General features: G+C 45.7%; 1 protein-coding gene across 1 annotated transcript; it reads left to right on the top strand.

The window, feature by feature from the left end:
- Nucleotides 1–1,843: 1,843 nt before the first annotated feature.
- On the top strand, nt 1,844–21,455 carry arhgap19 (Rho GTPase activating protein 19). Its single transcript, XM_056280906.1, has 12 exons — nt 1,844–1,887; nt 4,388–4,665; nt 6,259–6,339; nt 6,795–7,004; nt 9,410–9,636; nt 10,983–11,069; nt 12,446–12,511; nt 14,369–14,593; nt 16,443–16,550; nt 17,191–17,301; nt 18,393–18,494; nt 21,399–21,455. The coding sequence occupies exons 1-12, from the start codon at nt 1,844–1,846 to the stop codon at nt 21,453–21,455; spliced, it is 1,596 nt and encodes a 531-aa protein (XP_056136881.1).
- The last annotated feature ends 1,901 nt before the right edge of the window (nt 21,456–23,356 follow it).

Here is a 23,356-nt window from a genome sequence, read left to right on the forward strand (position 1 = left end):
TCATACATAAAATGCAGCTCAAAGTACTTTACATTAAAAACAGGGGAAACAATAAAACTCAACAACGATACAGATAAAATAAGTTAAAAACAACAAAACACAGGCCTAAGCAACAAAGCATAAAACAAGGCAAGCGATAAAACCACAGTACCAGATAACACATAAGAAGAAAAAGAAATATAAAGTGGAATTAATTAAAAGCAAGAGCATAAAAATGGCTGTCCTTTTTTATTAATTTGATTACATTTCTATGCTGAAGCTCTTATACTAGATGTTTCTAAGATTTTGTGTAGTAATAATCCCCTGGTCTTTAATAATCCTTTTAAAAGAACTTTATGAGCACAGAAGTGAGAGCTACAGGATGGTACTTGTTGGGGTCGGTTGGGTTGGTTTTCTTCGGTACAGGAACAACAGTGGGCCTCTTGAAACATGTGGGGACTACGGACTGGGCCAGGGAGAGATTCAGTATTGTGGTGAATACGGGGACCAGCCAGTCAGAACAGGTTTCTAGTACTCATCTGTGGATGCCGTCCGGACCTGCCGCCTTCCTCACGTCCACCCGCCCCAGAACCCTCCTCACGTCATGCTCTGAGTTGGTGAGTGGACGCTCATCTTTGGCGGTGGAACCCACTTCCTGTACTGCATTAGCCTGTGGGTTAATGCCAACACTGTTAACCTTTCTTTTTGGGGGGGGGGGATTTTTTGCCCCTTTTTCTCCCCAATTGTATCCGGCCAATTACCCCACTCTGCCGAGCCGTCCCCAGTGGTGGACAAAGTACACAACCCCATGACTTGAGTCAAAGTACAGATACTCCTGGTCAAATATTACTCCACTACAAGTAAAAGTTGCTCAGTCAAAATTTTACTTGAGTTCAAGTACTGGAGTACTTACTTTTAAAAATACTTAAGTGTTCAAAAGTACGTTTTCTTTTTAATATCAGCACATTGCTTTGTTTTCACAATGCACACAGTAACCTCGTAACCCAATGAATAAATACACTGACTTCCTTGTAGAACCACTCTGGATTATTAAGCACTATTTTCTTTTGTCTTGCTCGAGTCATCACATTCACACAAAATTCTAACCAATTTTAAAGTCATTGCTATCTTTAGTCTTTCCCTCCCACCTCAGCAGATATAAGAATTCATTCGACTCCCATTATTCACACTTTTGTCAGGCAGCTAAGTGTGACACAGGAACATGGTGTGCAGTTACATATTTGGTTGCATCCTTCCAAAACCCAAGTTGCGCTGTTCGAAGCAAACCAGAAACTCTCTAAAATGCAATTTCTGCTTGCATTTACAGTCCTGTGCGCGCCTCCTTTCCTGTCTTGGTTATAGCTTGGCAGCTGCAGTGTGGCGCACATGGGACCAAACATGCCATGCTGTAAGTGTTCTGCTTTCACTGGGACGTGTTTGCCCACTTTCATCCAGCTGGCGCAAACACTGTGGGTGGGGCCGCTTTACAGAGGGGCATGCAAACGGTTCTGCGGTTCCATATCAGATTATAACTAACAGCAAATAGACTTCTCAGTTGATCACTCCAGGGGACGGAAATCTATTTAACGGTGGTCGCTCGTTTCAGCTGCGTATGTTTTGGGGTCCCGGGGAACGTAGCTAGTTCGATACCCCAGCATTGAGGCGTTTTTCTCTTGGAAAGGAGAAAAATTCAAAACAACCAATCACAGTGAGCGCCATGCAAGTCTGACACGCTTTGCCCCGCCCACCTCTGAGAACGGACCAATTGCAGACGAGGTAGGCGGACGCCTACCCGTTGACAACAGACCAATTGTAGACGAGGTAGGCGGGGTCCGGAGGAACCGGCGGAGTGTTCAAACCGGCCATGGCGGAGCGCAGGGACGCCGATGAAAACGAGCAGAACAGGAGGTAAGAAAAGTGTTGAATATCGGATAACACAAGGTGATATCGTGTCACGTCCCCGCTGGGCGAGAAGCTACGCTTACAGGCCAAGTCGCGGAAACGCGGTAAAAGGCGTCGAAAGTCGAAATTTGCTTGGCGTGATCGTCAGGGACGCGGCTGCTCCCACCGCAGCTGGTTAATGTTAGCAAACACTAGCTAGCTAGCTAGCTAGCTTGGAGCTGGGCGGTTCCGTTATAGTCTTTAATGTGGCGTATACCCAGCCCGACTCACGCATCCCGTCCCAAAACCCGACTCACAAAACCCGACTCACGCATCCCGTCCCAAAACCCGATTCACACATCCCGTCTCAAAACCCGACTCACGCACCCCGTCCCAGAACCCGACTCACGCATCCCGTCCCAAAACCCGACTCACGCATCCCGTCCCAAAACCCGACTCACACATCCCGTCCCAAAACCCGACTCACGCATCCCGTACCAAAACCCGACTCACGCATCCCGTCCCAGAACCCGACTCACACATCCCGTCCCAAAACAGGACTCACACATCCCGTCCCAGAACCCGACTCACGCATCCCGTCCCAGAACGCACCTTTCTAACCGGGCGTGTTCGGGCTGATCCACGCCTCATGGAGCTTTGTGCAGATGATGATTTTATGCTCATCTGTTGTGTTGACTTCGTGTTGACTTTGTGTTGACTTCGTGCCGTCTGATCCAGCGCTGCTTGTCTTTGTTGACTGTGCTCTGAGAGGCGCCCACAAATAAAATGTATTATTATTATTAATTAGCAGATAATTTTGAGTCCTGCCAACTAGTGTGATAGAGCGTTACGTAGTAATCATACCACAGTAGTACTGGTATACTTAGTAGTAGCGGTACATTTGCCACATAGCTGCCATATAGTTAATAGCTGAGAGTGTATGTCATGTCAAGTACATCACTGTAAGTGTGCTTTAGATCATCAAGACGCGGTGAACAGAATTTAAATACGAAGATGTTCTCTGCCACATATCAGTACAGCAGATGAATCATCAGAACAGCATAAATTGTCAAATGCAGGTAAAACAGAGAGTATAATAGTAGACACTGGTAATGGTGTCTTGGTGTAGTAAGAACTGGCACAATAGTAGTAGTAGCAGACGACACTGTTAGTAGTATTAGATATTCATATTAGCTGCAAAGTGGCACTACAGATAATAAAGTATAAAGGTTGGCGTGGAAGAGGCAAGATATTAGGGCTTTCTTGAAGGAAGGAAGTGAATCAGCAGATCTGATGGACACTGGCACTTGTTCCCTTCAAAGATTACTTACAAAATCACATTAGTAAATGTCAACACTGGGTTATCAGACATTGTTTGTGCTATTTTAGTGTACATACTTCTCATATCAGTCAAACTAGAGTGTTGGCTAATCCTGTCAAAGAAAGTTCTGTCACCATTTTCAAAGCGTATTGCAGTTGGTACGATGGGATACCTGTGTAGAGGCCGTGTTATGGTTCTTTGTTTGTAGTGAAAATATTCTACTCAGAATCTGTTCATGAATTCAACACTTGGATATGTTGCTGAATTGCAGACACAGGGAAAAAATACTTAGTTTTGAGCCGGGCATCTGTTGTAGTGGCCGTAGCAAGCGGAATGAATCAGTTAAACTTCTGCTGCCTGGCCACTCTGATGGCCGAGCGGAATAGACCGCTGTTCTGGCAATCCGCAGTCCGCTCGTCATGTGGCTGGGAGGTTCGTATCCCAGACTCGCCGTAACCGGTCACGGCCAGAGCGTCCACGGGGTAAGGCATTCATTAGGCCACCGAGCAAGCGTAACGAATCAGTTTTAAACTTCTGCCTTATTTAAATTGTTGAACAATGGTTTATGCACCAACTTTGCCAGTGGACCCCAAAGATTCAGAACAAAAATTTCTTGTACTATGTGAAGTATTCACACCAACAAGCAAGGCTTCATTCACCTGCCAGATAATTTCATTTCAGGGTTGATCTTTACCAGTGGTTTTGGGATCGGTCACAGTTGAGAATATAAAGACCATGGCAGTCGATGAAGTTACTCAAATTCAGAGAGCCAATCCTTATTAGCTAATTTGAATCTGGATTTACCTGAGTCACAGACGTATGCATGGGTCCACTCCAGGGAAAAGACAAAAACAAACATCCATTAGCAAAGTAAAAGCATAGTCATCTCTATAAATCTGTGAACGGTGCAGTTTATTTTTGTATTGTACGAACCTGCAATTAAGAAAGTACTAGACTGCTATTCTGAAAGTCAGAGATGCAAAATCAATTTACTAATGTTTCATTTTCAGTGAGATGGCATTTCATTGTCATAATGAAGTTAGATGAATGATTGGAACGTATGAGCTAAGCATCACTGAATGTCGATATTGCAGGATGACTGATTGTAGGGACTTGCGTAATTTTTCATCTTTTCGCATACAAGGAGGGAAATGTGGGGGGAAAGCGTGGTATAGGGGCTAATCTGTGTGTGCCTCTCCCCTCCAGAGGTACTGTGTGCAACATGGTGATCAATCACGAGGACAACCCAGCCAGCTCTCGCGTTAGCCGGGCACCCATCATCTTTGACCCCGACTTTTTTGTAGAGAAGCTCCGTCATGAGAGGCCCGAGGTCTTCCTGGAGCTGGTGCTCAGCAACGTCACACGTCTGATTGACCTACCCGGAACAGAGTTTGCCCAACTTCTGGGAGAGGAGAGCCCTAAGACCACAACCAGTGGAAATGGAGGCGGCTTCTTCCGCTCTCTTAACTTCCTCAAACGCAAAGGTCAGAAGTCAACTTGCTGCTCTCTGCTGTATTTTAACATGCTATGGGAATGAGTTCTGAGACATGTTGCTGTTGTGTTATAGTTTTATATATGAATGATGATCATGTCAGACTGTGTTAGGAAATGTGATCACTTTTTGTTGTTCCTCTAGCCTTTGGGAAAATCTTTGTACCTCACAGAAAATTACTTCAAGTCCAATGCTCCAATCGTTGGGATGGATTTAGAAATATGGCAAAGCAGGAATCTTCCACTCCTCTTTGATTTTTAGAAGCGGAGCTTGTTTATACTGTCTGTAGCCTGTATACTGTATATTAAGTGTTCTTGTTTATTTCATGTAGGCCAAATGATAATGGCGGTGCAATTATCGTTTAGCCTATATTCAGTGGTGGGGAGTGCAGAAGAGAGGTGAGGGAAGAGAGTGCAGGCAGGGTGGAGTGGGTGGAGAAGAGTGTCAGGAGTGATTTGTGACAGAAAGGTTAAAGGGAAGGCTTACAAGATGGTTGTGAGACCAGCTATGTTATATGGTTTGGAGACAGTGGCACTGATGAAAAGACAGGAGGTGGAGCTGGAGGTGGCAGAGGTGAAGATGCTGAGATTTTAATATGGAGTGACGAAGAAGGATAGGAGTAGGAACGATTGTATTAGAGGGACAGCTCAGGTTGGACGGTTTGGAGACAAAGCAAGAGAGACAAGATTGAGATGGTTTGGACATGTGTGGAGGAGAGATGCTGGGTATATTGGGAGAAGGATGCTGAATATGGAGCTGCCAGGGAAGGGGAAAAGAGGAAGGCCAAAGAGGAGGTCTATGGATGTGGTGAGGGAGGACATGCAGGTGGCTGGTGTGACAGAAGAAGATGCAGAGGACAGGAAGAGATGGAAACGGATGATCTGCTGTGGTGACCCCTAACGGGAGCAGCCAATAGTAGTAGATAATGGCGGAGCAACAACATACACTCCAGTACTGAATTGAAACCACCAGTGCTAAAACCACCAGGTCTAAAACCCTTTGCCACCAAGAAAACCTTCCACAGTGAAAGGCTTAGCAAGTATTTTTACAAACTGATGAATTTATTTGTAGATTCAAATGATTTGGGGAAGGTTTTAGTCAATGTTTCATGAGGTTTGTATGTTTGCCTATAATCAAAGAAAAATGTAATTGTTGGATATCTGAAAGGGTTTTGGTACACTAGCCCCTTTTTTCACCAGTGAGAAGATGGGGCACCAATTCTGTATAGGGCATATCAACTCTACATGTGTGTTTTCAGTTCCTGCAATAAAATTTTACTGCAGCAGCTTGATGGAACAATAGGTAACCCTTATCTGTAGTTCTTTCACAGGTTTCAACCACTGGTCTTTACTTGTCGTGCCTGCTTCACTTCCTTTCTGTTTATTGTCATGACTTGGTCTCGTATGAAGGGTGAGACACTTGCCACCATTGAGAGCTTGCAAGTTGTGCTTGTGGTCCATGTAAATCCTTCATAGGATCTATTCTGTTCTGAAAGAAGAAAAGTGTTAAGCTAGTAAAGTTGTGAAAGTCGTTTGTGAGTGTTGTGTGTAATGTCCATGACTTCTGTTTTCTTTCACCTTCCCAGATAAAGGCGTAGTCTTTGGGACACCGCTGTCAGAGGGCAGCATCGTACAGATCTACCAGCTCATTGAGTACCTCAGCAAGAGTGAGTGGTCCAGTCCCAATACACCAACACTGTTGTGTAGACCTGCTGTTCGGACAGCTCTGCCCTATAAAGGCCAAACACAAGTTGTTAACATGAATGTGTCGGTGTCGTTCCTCACATAGATACTGTTTTCTACTGCTCCCTGGCAATGGTGTCAGTCAGCCAGGGGTGAGCCCTCTACAAATAATGTCTGTTCCATGTAAAGCAGCATCAAATGGGTGCATCATTTCTCATGGGGCATGTTATGTTCTGAAAATTAACAAGTGAACAAATATTTATAGTTTAACTGCAAGCTCCCGCAATCTTTCTGTCCTATTTAGAGAGAACTGTCAATCATCGCCACGGATAAATTGGGTCTGGACGTAATTTGAACTCAATCTTACAAGCACAAAAAAAACAATCTGAACTGATTTTGAGTCATTGTTTCTGTTCTCAACCACCTCCTGCCCACCCAGATCTGCATGTGGAGGGACTGTTCAGGGTCCCAGGGAACAGTGTGCGTCAGCAGGCCCTGAGGGAGCTGCTGAACACTGGGGTCGATGTCGACCTTGAGTCTGGGGACTTCCATCCCAATGATGTGGCCACTCTGCTCAAGACCTTCCTAGGAGAGCTGCCTGAGCCCTTGCTTACACACCGGCACTTCCATGCACACCTCAAGATATCAGGTAGCTACGCAGACACACACAAAGCAGAGTCTCACACTGTCTCACGCTTAGCTTGGTTCTGTTTCGTGTGGCGAGGTCCAGCCTCTTGGGACACGTGTGTGATGTTGTAATCTCGCCTCTGGGCACTGTGACTTAGAGCCGTTTCACACCTGAGAGTCTGCTTCTAGTCTGCTTCCTTGGTTTGCACCAGATGCGAGAATGATGCATGGTTTTGTTTTTCAGCTGGTTTGGTTCCCTTTCACACCTACTCGTTTGCTCTGGTCCGAATCAGTTGATGAGTCGGTGAAGCGAACCAAAACGCAGCCGCACAAGCCGCATGAGAACAATAATTTCACTCATTAGTCGGAGGTATCGGGCGGGAGCAATAACGTAGTTCCTAAACTGCTCTCCAATTGGTCAGAATTTCCATGCGGGAAAACTCGAAAGAAGCTCTGGGAAGTCGAATAACAGAAAACGCACCACAAGTAACTTCGCAGTGATTTCACAATGGAGACAACTGCGCGGGTTGATTTTGGCGTTGGTCATTGGTTATTACATCGTTTGCATTTATCACTTTAGACAAACGATACAGTTTGAAAAGGAGTCGTGGCTGGAAAATGTTTGTCCACGATTCGCCATGCTCGCATGTTGTTGTTGTTGCTAAAGGGGATTGTCTTCCTTATCCCATAATGCACAGCGTAGCTGGCTACGGGAGATGGTTTAGTCCAAAAATGCGCAGTGCTTTCTGCAGTTGGGTCGGTCCGGGGTCGGATCACGTTCTCACCACAAACGAACTGCACCAGAGTGCGTTTGGAAGCAGACCGAGACAGCCTTTTCAACAAGGTCTCGGTCCTCTTATGGTACGCACCCGAGTATGGTGCTGTGTTCTCACCTGCCCAAACGAACCGCAGCAAGGCGGAAAAGGAACCAGGGTTCGATTCAGTCGAACCAAACAAGGCAGGTGTGAAAGCACCTTTAAACACCTGATGAAACTTCTTCAGGTATTCTTGTGATTTCTGTGATCAAGCAATTCGATCTTGTTTTAAGTTGGAGCTCAAGTTTCTCGGTAAACTGCATTGGATAAATTCCCGAAATATAAATGGGCAACTGACCAAAAATTGAACATAAAGGGAAGTGTGTGGATTACTTTATAAAGGACAATGGTCAAAATAATAATAATCCCATTATTTTGCAAGATATTGTGATCAGGTCATTAAATCAATTCGTTTTAATGATTTGAGAAGAAATTACTTTGGTAACATTTCATTTATAAAAAATGTGACCATTAGACTTTTTACAATGGGATTTCTTCATTAAATGTTTCATTACTTAAGAGGTACTAAACACTTATGTGTTTTTGAGCTGTAAACTAAATGATACGACTGTGTGGTGATAAAACACAGCAATGCTGGTGTTGATAGTGACATTTCTTTCCAAATTTATAAAAATCTGCATTTCATGGGTTGAAAATGCCCCGACACGCCATCTGCTGTTTTAAATCAGCCCGGAACCTTGCAAGGCCAGTGCTGACATAGAGTCGACCGGTTGGGACTTAGCTATATCATGAAATAAAAAATAAAAATAACCGTAACACTCTCTAATCAGAAGGTGGGCGACCCACCTCCCCCTTCTGTCTGTGGCGCATCTGCATTGTGGCGGTCCGGGCATCTTCACGGGGCGATGTTGGTCTGGCATGCTGGAAGGCGGGCCGATGGAGGGGACCACGGCGGTGTGTGGTGGCAACTCTGGATACGTGCCGGGACCTTCTCACAGATCTCCCCAGCTACTCCTGCCTCACATCCACCCTGCCTCCCTTCCTCAGGCCCTCCCCACCCTCCCATCTCAGCCTCTTGTCCACTTTTTAGCGTTTTTCTAGATTATGCAGTGGGTGGAGTTAGGCTCAGACCTGGGGTAGAAGTTACACTTTAATGCTATGTCTGTACTCCATTATTACTCTCAGAAACTCCTAATACATATACATTTACTAGTTTACACAACTGTTTATGCAGCTCTGTGATATGATAACTACATTCCCCCGTCTCCACTCCAGATGTTCTGCTTTAGAGATTAGTGAATTTACATATTAGGCATTTGAATTTTGATATACACTTTTTATGGCCCTTCTGACTGGAAGGTGGTATTGGACTGCCAATTATAAATCCAACCAGAGCACCCAGCTCCACTACTCCATCACCACACCGCCCTGCCATCCTCCACTGCAATCACTTCATCACACATGACTCTGTTTGACACACAGGGCGACAGGATGGCGGCTGTGGAGTGATAGCTCACCTCTGAGTGTTCCCAAGTGGTGAATGAGTCAAATGCTGCACTTTAATTCGCTCAGGACAATAACAGCATGCTAAGTGCCCCCTCCCTTCTTTCTCCTTCTCTCCCCTCATTCTCTTCATCCAACCCTCCTGCAGATATGACTCTGTTTGATGGGCAGGGCAACAAGACAGCAGTCCCAGATAAGGAGCGTCAGATCGAGACTCTACAGCTCCTCTTCCTGCTGTTGCCCCAAGCCAACCGCTCTCTCCTCAAACTCCTGCTGGACCTGCTGTACCACACGGCCAAGCAGCAGGACAAAAACAAGATGTCCGCCTCCAACCTGGCCCTCATGTTCGCACCGCACATCCTCTGGCCCCGACATGTGAGCTTCAGCAGGAACTAAGCAGATATAATTTTGATAGATATAATCACTGATCCCTGTAGGTGTGATTTCTTTTTTGGTTCCAGGTAATGTCCATCTGAGGAGGGTTCTGTTGGATGGGGAGTTTAGTTCAAAATTGATATGTGGGTGAGGAAAATGATGCATCTGATCAGCGTAGTCACTGGAAATGATTCAATTTCTATCCCGGGTGTGGGCAGTCAACACATTTTTTTTTAAAGGGAGATGATGTGTTGGCATTATGGGAGCATCAGGTGTCTGTCAGTCTTATGGTTTACTTGTGAATCTGCTGAAGCTTCGGGCTCTGGCAACTTGTGATGGGCGTGTATTATTTTTGCCATTTTATGGACTAAGTGATTAAACAATCAATTCAAAAAAATAATCAAAAGATTTATCAGGAGGGGCGTCTGGGTAGCATGGTGGTATATTCTGTTGCCTACCAACACAGAGATCACCAGTTCGAATCCCTGTGTTACCTCTGGCTTGGTCAGGCGTCCCTACAGACACAATTTGCCACGTCTGCAGGTGGGAAGCCGGATGTGGGTATGTGTCCTGGTCGCTGCACTAGCGCCTCCTCTGGTCAGTCGGGGCGCCTGTTCAGGGGGGAGGGGGAACTGGGGGGGTAGCGTCATCCTCCCATGTGCTACGTCCCCCTGGTGAAATTCCTCACTGTCAGGTGAAAAGAAGCGGCTAGCGACTCCACATGTATCGCAGGAGACATGTGGTAGTCTGCAGCCCTCCCGGGATCGGCAGAGGGGGTGGAGCAGCGACCGGGACGCCTCGGAAGAGTGGGGTGACTGGATGAGAGAGAGAGAGAGAGAGAGAGAGAGAGAGAGAGAGAGAGAGAGAGAGAGAGAGAGAGAGAGAGAGAGAGAGAGAGAGAGAGAGAGAGAGAGAGAGAGAGAGAGAGAGAGAGAGAGAGAGAGAGAGAGAGAGAGAGAGAGAGAGAGAGAGAGAGAGAGAGAGAGAGAGAGAGAGAGAGAGAGAGAGAGAGAGAGAGAGAGAGAGAGAGAGAGAGAGAGAGAGAGAGAGATTTTAACTGGTAGCTTCTAGGTTTGAGTGCATGAATGAGTGCAATACAGGATGGTACTGTGAAAGACCATGCATGCCCAACAGAATAATTTTCTAGAGCCACACTAGAAAGATTAAGAACGGCCTTTCAGCTTAAGTGGTCAAAGAGGTCCCATGACCAGACCCACTTGTCCTTTTGGTATGTCCCTGAACTGGAAAATCACATCAGTTTGTTTTTCATGGAAGCCCTTCTGAGAAGCGTGGTTCTAGTAGAACACACAATACTTCATCTAACCACTCCTCTCCCCTGGCAACAGATGACGGCTGCTGACCTGAAAGACAACTTGAAGAAACTGAACAACACTGTGGCGTTCCTCATCAAACACTCCCAGAAACTCTTTAAGGTGAACGTCGAACACACACACACACACACACACGACATCATCACACCAACACAGCCTGGGTTGCAGCCCCTGTGAAACCATAAGCCTTGAGATGTCCTCAGAATTGGAGTAGGTTGTCTGTAAGTGGCTTGCTAACTGGAGTGCCTTGCTCAAGCATCTGGGTACAAGCTGTCTGTGGTTGTTTTGTGGTCCACTGTCTTGGACTGCACAATAAATCAATACTATCATGTGTTGTCTTTAAATGGTATTATATGGGGATGGAATTGGGATGTTATCGTATCATGATACATAGTTTTGTTGTCTAAATTAAAGATAACAAGACTTAAAATTTCTCACAAAATAACACCTGAAATATTTGAGGAAGTATTATTTGAAAAGTAGTTTTGGTTTGATATTGTACTTTTCAATACCAAACACTTCAATGTGATGAACATCAGTTGGATAATATATATGTGCGTGTGTGTGTGTGTTTGTAGAATTCCCCATGATGATCAAGATAATAATATTCTCCATGTCCAGAAGCAGCACTGTCAGATGTCAGTGTTTGTTCTTCTTCTTGGCTCACAGTTGGCGCAGGAGGATTTTCTTCTGCTGAACCGGCACCATGACTGCTGGATCGACGATTTGATAAATTCCAGTAACAGTTTTACTTGATAGGAAATAACCTTAAAATCTACTTCCACGCTGGCTGGTAAAATAGACATACTGACCAGCTACAGACAGACTCTGACCAGCGTATGGTTTGGAGTAATGGTTCCAAGTATCTGGGTCCCAAACCAACAGCGTAGAATCCTTTTTGATCCTAGACTTTTCAGACCACTAAAAGTAGAGGTTGTGACAATGAAAATAAATAATAATCATCATATTTGGCTCAAAGTGTGGCATGATATTAGTTTTATGTCTGGCAGGACTTTTATTTTTAGTTGCAGCTTTTTGTTTTGTTTCGGCATAAACTGTGTCCGTCGGAGAAAGAAGTAACACGTAGAACAGTAGAACAAGGTCATAGTAACAGACATCTGGTTTCTATCAAATAGTCTGGTTATTCTTCTTCGCGTCGAAAGGAGCCAGTTGAGGTGGTTTGGGCATCTGATTAGGATGCCTCCTGGGTGCCTTCCTTTGGAGGTTTATCGGGCCCGGCCAACTGGGAGGAGACCCCGGGGTAGACCCAGAACTTGTTGGAGGGACTACATGTCCAATCTGGCCTGGGAACGCCTTGGGATCCTCCAGGAGGAGCTGGAGGGCGTTGCTGGGGAGAGAGACGTCTGGAGTGCCCTACTTAGCTTGCTGCCACCACGACCCAACCCCTGAGAAGCGGCTGAAGATTAGATGAGATGTTTATTCACAGGATGTTGATGTGTTGTGCTGTGTTTCATCAGGCTCCAGCCTACATAAGGGAACACGCCAGGATGCAGTTCACAGGGACCAAGTCTCTTCAGACCAAGGTGAGGGCAGGATGCTCTGTGAATAACTAACTTAGTCTTTTGTCTGGTTTTTGTTTTGTTGTGGGGGTTTTCTACAGACGCAGTACATTAAACATGAAATCAACAGGACAAAAGAGAATGACTCTGAAATACGTCTGCGAGTTGTACAAATACTATGCGGTCATTTTGAAGATGTATATGAACGTTGATGTGGTTATGGGTGGTGCAGTGGTTAGCGCGGTCGCCTCACAGCTAGAAGGTGCTGGGTTCAAGCCCCGGGGTTGTCCAACCTTGGAGGTCGTCCCGGGTCGTCCTCGGTGTGGAGTGTGCATGTTCTCCCTGTGTTTGTGTGGGTTTCCTCCAGGGGCTCCGGTTTCCTCCCACAGTCCAAAGACATGTAGGTCAGGTGAATCGGCTGTACCAAATTGTCCCTAGGTTTGAGTGAGTGTGTGTGGTGTGGTGGGGTAGCTTATGAGGGGTTATGCAACTTTTTGTATTTATTTGTGTGTGGAATGTGTTAATAAGAGGGGACACAGGGGAGGCAGGAAAAGAAAAGGGTGGAGGGATGGGTAGTTGAAGGGCTAACTCCTGTGAATTGCCTACTGTCATTCACTGGCCTCTCTCCTCTAACATAAAAGCCCAGTGTCTGCAGTGTTCTGACTTCAAGTAGCACAAAAGCATAATGACATTAGATGCTTTGGACTGGTAAATATCCTCGAAAATGCTTTTGCACTCAAACTATTTAACATGAGAAATGACTAAACACCAACAACGACAGAGAGCAATGAAATGTTTTTGAGATGTGGACCTTCCCGTCTCAAACATTCCATTCCATCCATTATCTGAACTACTTATCCTGCTGTCAGGGTCGCGGGGACGCTGGAGCCTATCCCAGCAGTCATTGGGCGGCAGGCGGGAGACACCCTGGACAGGCTGTCAGGCCATCACAGGGCCCACACACACACACACACACACACACACACACACACCCAGGGACAACTTAGTATGGCCGAGTCACCTGACCTACATGTCTTTGGACTGTGGGAGGAAACCGGAGCACCTGGAGGAAACCCACGCAGACACAGGGAGAAGATGCAAACTCCACACAGAGGACGAACCGGGACAACCCCGAAGGGTGGACTACCTCGGGGCTTGAACTCAGGACCTTCTTGCTGTGAGGCGACCGTGCTAACCACTGCGCTACCATGCCGCCCGTCTCGAGCTTTAGTTTTGGTCTTTCGTTTGTTTTCAACTCATCAGTCTCATTTTGTGTGTTTTTCCGTGTGGCCAACACTGTTATCTTGAGAAACATGCCATGAAGGATCGGTATATGGATCTTCTGCTTGCATACTACAAACGTGGGGAAATATTGTTGCTGTTAATAGGATTAAACTTCCTGACCTCATAGTAATGAAAAAAATCTTGTAACCATTAGGCAACCCTGCTGGTGCTGGTTCTCAGACTTTGTTGTTATTAGTTTTTGCTTTTTTGGGGGGGGGGTCTCCCATGGGAATCTGGAATCTGCCAGTGATTTCCACCTATTAATTTCAGGCAGGATTAACTGCAGTGGGACATTTTTGCCACCAAATGGCTCCACACCATAAACGATAATCAATAGATTTACACTTTTAACCATAAACCATCAACACATGTCTTTGATCCCATCAAATGCTGCTTTTGGGCCTCTCTCGTCTCTGTAGTGATAAATTGTTCCATCAGAACCATCTTCTAGCAAATGGTTAAAGATGTGTGCAACTATTTATATTTCATCATTTGATGTGTGCACATTTGGTATTGGCATGGCCATCACACTTTTCAGGTCATTTTAAACATCGCTGATCATTTAAAAAAAACTTAACTGATCTTGTCCTCCTTTAGGATGATATGGATCTCTTGGTGGTCAGCGGCTCACCGGTTCTGCGTGTGACCGTGCCATTAAAGAGACCGGCTGGGTTTGGCGGAACCGTCCTAGAGCCATCGTCCTCCCAGCAGCAGTTCCATTCTCCAACCCAGCACCACACAGAGGAAGCCCTGAAGGAGCTTTTTAGATATGTCCACCAAAATATGCCTGATTCCGCCAAGAAGAAGAAGCTCATCCGACAGGTACCATCTTCAGACCTTTTACTACCATACAGCCAGATTGGTGGAGGTCGTTGCAGTTTTGGTTGAAAGAATACTCTTGACATTTGAATTGGAAATAACCAGCAGCCACTGAAATTAACAGCAGCTAGGTGCTGGTGAAATTTGGATGTTGCTGATGAATTTTTCTTTCCTATCTGATCTGCTGTTCTTCCAGATCAGCCAACATTTCGCAGGTCCTGTTACTCCCTGAATGGCTATTGGGCATTTGAACAATTACTGGCTGTTTAATTAGTGTCTAGTCCAGTTCATACTTATTTATTTATACTGTGATTCTGTATTGCTTTTAAAACCAGGTATTTGAAAGCACAGAGTCCTTTTTATACTACCACTACTACTACTACTACTACTTTCGGCTGCTCCCGTTAGGAGTCGCCACAGCAGATCATCCGTTTCCATCTCTTCCTGTCCTCTGCATCTTCCTCTGTCACACCAGCCACCTGCATGTCCTCTCTCACCACATCCATAGACCTCCTCTTTGGCCTTCCTCTTCTCCTCTACCCTGGCAGCTCCATATTCAGCATCCTTCTCCCAGTATACCCAGCATCTCTCCTCCACACATGTCCAAACCATCTCAATCTTGTCTCTCTTGCTTTGTCTCCAAACCATCCAAACCATATATTAGAGCTGTCCCTCTAATATACTCGTTCCTAATCCTGTCCTTCTTCATCACTCCCAATGAAAATCTTCTCATCTTCAACTCTGCCACCTCCAGCTCCACCTCCTGTCTTTTCATCAGTGCCGCTGTCTCCAAACCATATAACATAGCTGGTTTTAACGCTTGCTGGTACCCTTCTGTCAGAAATCAGTCCTGACACTCTTCTCCACCCACTCCACCCTGCCTGCACTCTCTTCTTCACCTCTCTTCTGCATTCCCCATTACTTTGGACAGTTGACCCCAAGTGTTTAAACTCATACGCCTTCTTCACCTCTACTGCTTGCATCCTCACCATTACTCTGTCCTCCCTCTCATTTACGCATAGTCTTGCTCCTACTGACTTTCATTCCTCTTCTCTCCAGCGCATATCGCCACCTCTCCAGGCTCTCCTCAACCTGCACCCTACTCTCACTACAGATCACAGTGTCATCCGCAAACATCATAGTCCACCGAGGGTGCACAAGCCAGTGCATTCTTAGTGCCGGTCCCAAGCCCAGATAAATGGGGAAGGTTGCGTCAGGCAGGGCATCAGGCATAAAATCTTTGCCAAGTGAAATATGCAGATCATAAGTCAGATTTTTTTATACTATAATCCTTTATACTCCCTGTTGGATTCTTAACAGTTCTCTTTTAGAATATCTTGTTTTGCCTGTGTTTTTTACATTAAGAAAAATCAAATTCCCTACTTGCAAATCTACATACCGATTGGATTAAGAACAAAAGTTGGAACTTGACCTTGACAGGGATCTAGTTTGTGGGGAAGATGGTGAATGTGAATGGGGAATTTTGAATGTGTTAGCCACTCCAGCCACTGAACAAAAACCCTCACTTCCTGCTGTGTTTGCAACCCCTGAAAAGAACTGCTGTGTGTTGCAACAATGCCATGCTCACAACATATATTCAGGATGGCAGACCTCTGAAGAGCATGATGTGTTTCAGATGTTCAGTGGTAGTTTGTAACTGAGGGGTTTCAACAATTCCGCAGAATGATTCTGTGATCAAAATTGTCCCCCCCTCATCAGAGCTCCAGGAGCCTGTAATGTACCTTTGGCCACTGTGATCTAAAATCTAGGCTTCTTCCTCTTGCTGTTGTCAGATAAGGGCAAGAGCCGAGCGCTGTTGGTGTAAGTCTTGTTCTTTTTTCCTCATCTGCAGTTAGCCAAACAGACTACCGCCGGCACGCCCACCGATGAGTACCGCCAGACCCCCCCAGGACCCAGCAGGAAACACCCCCGTTCGCGCTCCTTTGGGGGGCTCATTAAGGTACAGGGTTAAAAGGTCAACTGGCTAATGAAGTACTACCTAGCATAGAGGACGGGGTTGTAGTTGCTTGTGTGTCGGGGAACCATTTGGTTTTTATTCTGCAGGATTTTTCAGGTGTACTGCTGTTAACCTTTTCTGTCAGTTTCCATGGTTAATCATATGCATGTAATTAGATTTACCTGTGTGTGAATTTCTCTAAATATAACATCATCAATAAATGCGATTGTAAATATCGGTTCAGTGAAGCTTGGTGAGCCAGAACATGTGCGTAGTTTTTGAACAGTCCTTGTAGAACGTCACGGATTAAGGTGCTGCCCATGTGAAAAAATTCCCAAACTCCTAGTAATATCCCAAAACATCAGAAGTCTGGGTGCAGCACTTTTCCAAATACAGTTATTTATTTAGAGAGACGGCAACGTTTCGGTCTCAGTGACGTTCCACAGGCTGAAGGAAGAGAAACCCAGCTCACTGTTCCAGATCAGCATGCAACTGGTGAAACAGGCCGCTGACATTCTGAATTAACCCGTAATGCCGAATCTTATATTGATGTGTTACTATAAAAAAATGTGTGCACAAGTGGATTTACCTCTTTTTCCCCTGTGTTTGTCTGTACTGCTGGATGGGTGCTCTGTGATGCCAGCGTAAAGCTCGCGGGGAGCAGCTCACAGACAGGAGAGCCAGGCACGTCTCCCCAGACGCCATCACCGGTTCAACCCGAAAACCTGGCAAGGAGAACGTGATGCTGCAGGCAGTGAGCCAATTTTACTACATTTCTAATAATAAAGGAGTAATAGATTTCATTGTTGTAAGAGATTGAAGCGGATGATCCGCTGTGGTGACCCCTAATGGGAGCAGTCGAACATAGCAGTAGTAGTAGTAGTAGTAGTAGTAGTAGTAGTAGTAGATTTCATTGTTGTAGCTCTTTGGTAAAACACAGAGCCTGCAGGGACTGTCCTGGTAATAAAGTTTCTCTTTAACACCAGAACGACCGGGATTTCACTCCTACCTAAAACGACTATGGGCCGTCAAAATGACCGCCTGTTTTTAAACTCTACATTGTGTCAAGATATTAATGCATTACATATGTTAGTGTGTCTATTAGGAAACTAACTGACACCAAAATTAACATTTTAACAACTTTAATACTATTTTTCAAACAATTTCAAATGGTCGCTGTCCAACGCCTGTAAATACGGCAAGGCCTCGGTGGTAGTCATGGTGCATCTGTAACGGCGTCTGTAACCAGACATGTTGGACATAATCACACATCAAATTTAGACTATTTCTCTGCACTGGAGGGTGCTAGTGTGTTTCTAGTGTGTTTCTAGAACAAAGCAACAAACTTCACGAAGGAAATTATGCCACCAACACAACACACGTCATAAATACTGACATGATGCACAAGATGATGCACAAATTACGAGATGGTCATATTGACCATCCATGATGGTTTTAGGTAGATCTTATCGTAACTTTTTTTTGTATGATTGATCTAAAACTCATTTTAATGCAAATACATGCAGTTTTAGGAGCAGCAGGTCTGTATCTTTTTTTTTTCCAAAAAGTTATTGAACTTTGAAAATCCAAAAACGGTCGTAATGACGGTCTTGGTTGTTCTGTAGGCTCATTTTTTTCGTCTCGGGGCATGACTTTGTTTTTGAAAACTTACTACCACATCCTTCATCAGATGGTTTTCACCCAGCACTTGCATATGGAGAGTGTTTAATTTTGGGTTTGTGTGTCTGTGTGTTGGCGCATATGCACTCTGCGTGCATATACACTCGTGTGCATGCTCCTGTACCGTGTGTGTGTGTGTGTGTGTGTGTGTGTGTGTGTGAACAGGTGAACAGTCCGCTGAATGGTCACTTCCTGGGGAAAGCAGGGCTGGTTATCAAGAGCTCAGATGTGGCTCTGAGTAAAACGAGAGCCATGAAGGTCTCCAAGGTAGGACAGGCAGGGCCTCCCTTCCTTGCCACTAAATCATCAGTGGAATGAGGGCAGGGTGGCACAACCACCTTTTACGTTCTATCGATATATGTTCAAACAAGATGAGACGAGACTGTTTATATTGATGTAGTTTGATGTTGCGGTAAAATACACAACCCGTTTCTCAACACTAGAACGAGCGGGACGTCACTCCTACCTAAAACACTAGAACGAGCGGGACTTCACTCCTACCTAAAACACTAGAACGAGCGGGACTTCACTCCTACCTAAAACACTAGAACGAGCGGGACTTCACTCCTACCTAAAACACTAGATCGAGCGGGACTTCACTCCTACCTAAAACACTAGAACGAGCGGGACTTCAGTCCTACCTAAAACACTAGAACGAGCAGGACTTCAGGACTTCACTCCTACCTAAAACACTAGAACGAGCAGGACTTCAGGACTTCACTCCTACCTAAAACACTAGAACGAGCGGGACTTCACTCCTACCTAAAACACTAGAACGAGTGGGACTTCAGTCCTACCTAAAACACTAGAACGAGCGGGACTTCAGTCCTACCTAAAACACTAGAACGAGCGGGACTTCAGTCCTACCTAAAACACTAGAACGAGCAGGACTTCAGGACTTCAGTCCTACCTAAAACACTAGAACGAGCAGGACTTCACTCCTACCTAAACACTAGAACGAGCGGGACTTCACTCCTACCTAAAACACTAGAACGAGCGGGACTTCAGTCCTACCTAAAACACTAGAACGAGCAGGACTTCACTCCTACCTAAAACACTAGAACGAGCGGGATTTCAGGACTTCACTCCTACCTAAAACACTAGAACGAGCAGGACTTCAGGACTTCACTCCTACCTAAAACACTAGAACGAGCGGGACTTCACTCCTACCTAAAACACTAGAACGAGCGGGACTTCACTCCTACCTAAAACACTAGATCGAGCGGGACTTCACTCCTACCTAAAACACTAGAACGAGCAGGACTTCACTCCTACCTAAAACACTAGAACGAGCGGGACTTCACTCCTACCTAAAACACTAGAACGAGCGGGACTTCACTCCTACCTAAAACACTAGAACGAGCGGGACTTCACTCCTACCTAAAACACTAGAACGAGCGGGACTTCAGTCCTACCTAAAACACTAGAACGAGCGGGACTTCAGTCCTACCTAAAACACTAGAACGAGCAGGACTTCAGGACTTCAGTCCTACCTAAAACACTAGAACGAGCAGGACTTCACTCCTACCTAAAACACTAGAACGAGCGGGACTTCACTCCTACCTAAAACACTAGATCGAGCGGGACTTCACTCCTACCTAAAACACTAGAACGAGCAAGACTTCAGGACTTCACTCCTACCTAAAACACTAGAACGAGCAGGACTTCAGGACTTCACTCCTACCTAAAACACTAGAACGAGCGGGACTTCACTCCTACCTAAAACACTAGAACGAGCGGGACTTCACTCCTACCTAAAACACTAGAACGAGCGGGACTTCAGTCCTACCTAAAACACTAGAACGAGCGGGACTTCAGTCCTACCTAAAACACTAGAACGAGCAGGACTTCAGGACTTCAGTCCTACCTAAAACACTAGAACGAGCAGGACTTCACTCCTACCTAAAACACTAGAACGAGCGGGACTTCACTCCTACCTAAAACACTAGAACGAGCGGGACTTCACTCCTACCTAAAACACTAGAACGAGCGGGACTTCAGTCCTACCTAAAACACTAGAACGAGCGGGACTTCAGTCCTACCTAAAACACTAGAACGAGCGGGACTTCAGTCCTACCTAAAACACTAGAACGAGCGGGACTTCAGTCCTACCTAAAACACTAGAACGAGCGGGATTTCACTCCTACCTAAGACGGTGGTCTGAACTACCTAAAATGGGTGGTCGGTCAAACTGACAGCCGGTTTTCAAACTCTATATTCTGTCAAGATAAATACACAACTGAGATATTAATGCACTGCATATGTTAGTATGTCTGTTAGGAAACAACTGACACCAAAATGAACATTTCAACAACTATAATACTACTAGTAGTAGTACTACTTTAATACTATTTTTCAAACTATTTAAAATGGCCGTTGTCCAATGCCTGTACATACTGCAAGGCCTCGGTGGTAGTCATGGTGCGTCTGTAACGGCGTCTGTAACCAGACATGTTGGACATAATCATACATCAAGTTTAGACTATTTCTCTCCACTGGAGGACGTTGGTGTGTTTCTAGTGTGTTTCTAGGATAGAGCAACAAACTTCACGAAGGAAATGACGCGACGAACACACGTCATAAATACTGACATGACGCACACGATCACGCGCAAATTACAAGCAACCATTTTGACCACTCATGGTCAAAATGATGGTCATGTTTTAGATAATTGTTCATTGGCACGTTGACGTATTGTACAGCTGTATATTTTAAAACAGGGAAAGGAACCCTGTCTTTGCATTTTATTTTGACCTGATTTAATGAAAGTGCTTGTGACAGCTCACGTGGCTTTGACTGACAACTGAACATTTAGCCTACTTCCTAGAAAATACTGAGCTATAGTATATCGTGTATCGCCATTCAGCCTAAAAATACAGAGATATAATTTGTGGTCCATATCGCCCAGCCCTGATTGGAGTACATGATTGTCACATGGATTCATTAATTTGTTTACATAATTGGTTGGGGTACGAACCCTTGTCATCTTGTCTAATCTGTAGCAGAGCTAATGCTCATGTTGAGGAGACTAGATGTGAAGTGTTGCTCCGCTTGACCAAACGGATTGATTTTTATGAGTCCTCCTCTGTCTCCCTTCCACCATCATTTTCTCCTCCACCTTTTCCTTCTCTTGCTCGCTTCCCCCCTTTATTCCTCCCTGTCTCTCCCCAGGACTCCCCGTCTGTCTCCAGGATGTGTTTCTCCCCAGGCCAGGAGGTGTCGGTGTAGAGACCAGTCTCCTCTTCCTCCTGGACTCGACCGGTATCATCCCCAATAATCATCGCAATTACGCTAGTGACTCTTACTTCAGCTGTGACTAATACAGCAGCCTTGACCCCAGTCAGACCAACCGGACCAAGGCAGACTCCCTCGGTCCACATCTGGTTACCCTCGAGCTTTTGTTTATGACCTCAACTCCTGTCAATATGAGTGACTTCCTGTCTTCCCTGCTGTCCTGGCTTTTAAGATGGGTTTGTCTTTCCCAGCAGTTCTGTTGGACCAGAAAGATTGATGTGGTCCTGAACTGTTCCTTTCAGCAGTGCAGATTTCATTGGGAGACTGAAGTTTTATTTCTTCTTATATTCTTATACTTTTTTTTTTTTAACAACATGCACCTATGGTGGCCAGAGTTTTGGCTACCTTTAGAATCTGATTAAGATGCCTGTTGCTGGATCCGGGCTTATCTTAAGTCAAAGCTGACATATTCTTCCCAGGTGGGACTTGCATGTCGACTTGTTAAGAAACCAGCTCTGTCATGATGGGATTATAAAGATTTGATCCGGGTGACCGGTATAAGTGGAACCTGGTCTGGTCTGGCTTGGCTGTGGCCTGCTGTGCCATTTAGAGACATGTTTTATTAGCTACTGTAACCTCGTTTTATGACCACTAGCTAGCTGAGCCTATAGTATGTTGTAGTGTATATGTTGTACAGAATGTGTGTGACTGGGGATGTGTGTTTTTTTTTTTTTTATCATTTCCCCCTTATGAAACACTGTTTATATTAGAGACTGATGTCCCATGTACGGTACGATATGGACTCCCTCATACCTGGTGAGCTGCTGTTTGTTGAGCCTGTGAACCTGCCGCGGGTGTATTCTGGATGACTTTTAACAGCTCATTAATACTCAGAACCGAGGCGTCCGGGTGGTGTGGCGGTGTATTCCGTTGCCTACCAACATGGGGATCTCCGGTTCGAATCCCCGCGTTACCTCCGTGTGGTCGGGCGTCTCTACAGACACAATTGGGTGGGAAGCTGGATGTGGGTATGTGTCCAGGTCGCTGCTCTAGCGCCTCCTCTGGTCGGTCAGGGCGCCTGTTCGTGGGGGAGGGGGAACTGGGGGGAATAGTTTGATCCTCTCATGCGCTACGTCCCCCTGGTGAAACTCCTCACTGTCGGGGGGAAAAGAAGCAGCAGGTGACTCCACATGTATGGGAGGAGGCATGTGGTAGTCTGCAGCAGCCCCCCCCCCCCCCCCCAGATCAGCAGAGGGGGTGGAGCAGCGACCGGGACGGCTCGGAAGAGTGGGGTAATTGGCCGGATACAATTGGGGAGAAAAGGGAGGGGGGGGGATACTCAGAACCGGTAATGATATTCAGAAGGGTGGCTGGACTGATTCTTGCACCTAGAGTTCATCTTTTTTTTTTTCTTTAATAAGATTTTTTTCTTCTTTTTATTTTTTGTGGCATTTTCCGCCTTTATTTTGGCAGCGATAGTAGAGAGAGATGGGAAAGGCAGGGGAGAGAGAGGGGAGGACATGCAGCAAAGGGCCTGGACCGCTGCGGTAAGGACTCACCCTTATATGGTACACGCTCTACCGGGTGAGCCTCGGGGGCACCCCCGTTTGGCCGTTTGTCAGCTTGTGTTGGACGGCAGTTTGAGTTGTGTGGTACTTAACAGGGACAACTTGAACTGCTTTGCTGGTGTGTGACACGGGCAGCAGGTATTGAACCTCGACATCTGGAGCGTAACAGGGAGTACGTGTATGTTATGCAGCGTTGTGTGTGTCCGTCAGTAGTGGAGATCACTCACTGCCGTCTCACTGACCGAACAAAGAGAGGAGTTTCACTCCAGATCCTGATTTGTGTTTTCATACTGACTGGCAACTCTAAAGTGATTATGATAGAAAATG

This window comes from Lampris incognitus, chromosome 5 (assembly GCF_029633865.1).
Source record: "Lampris incognitus isolate fLamInc1 chromosome 5, fLamInc1.hap2, whole genome shotgun sequence".
NCBI lineage: Eukaryota > Metazoa > Chordata > Actinopteri > Lampriformes > Lampridae > Lampris > Lampris incognitus.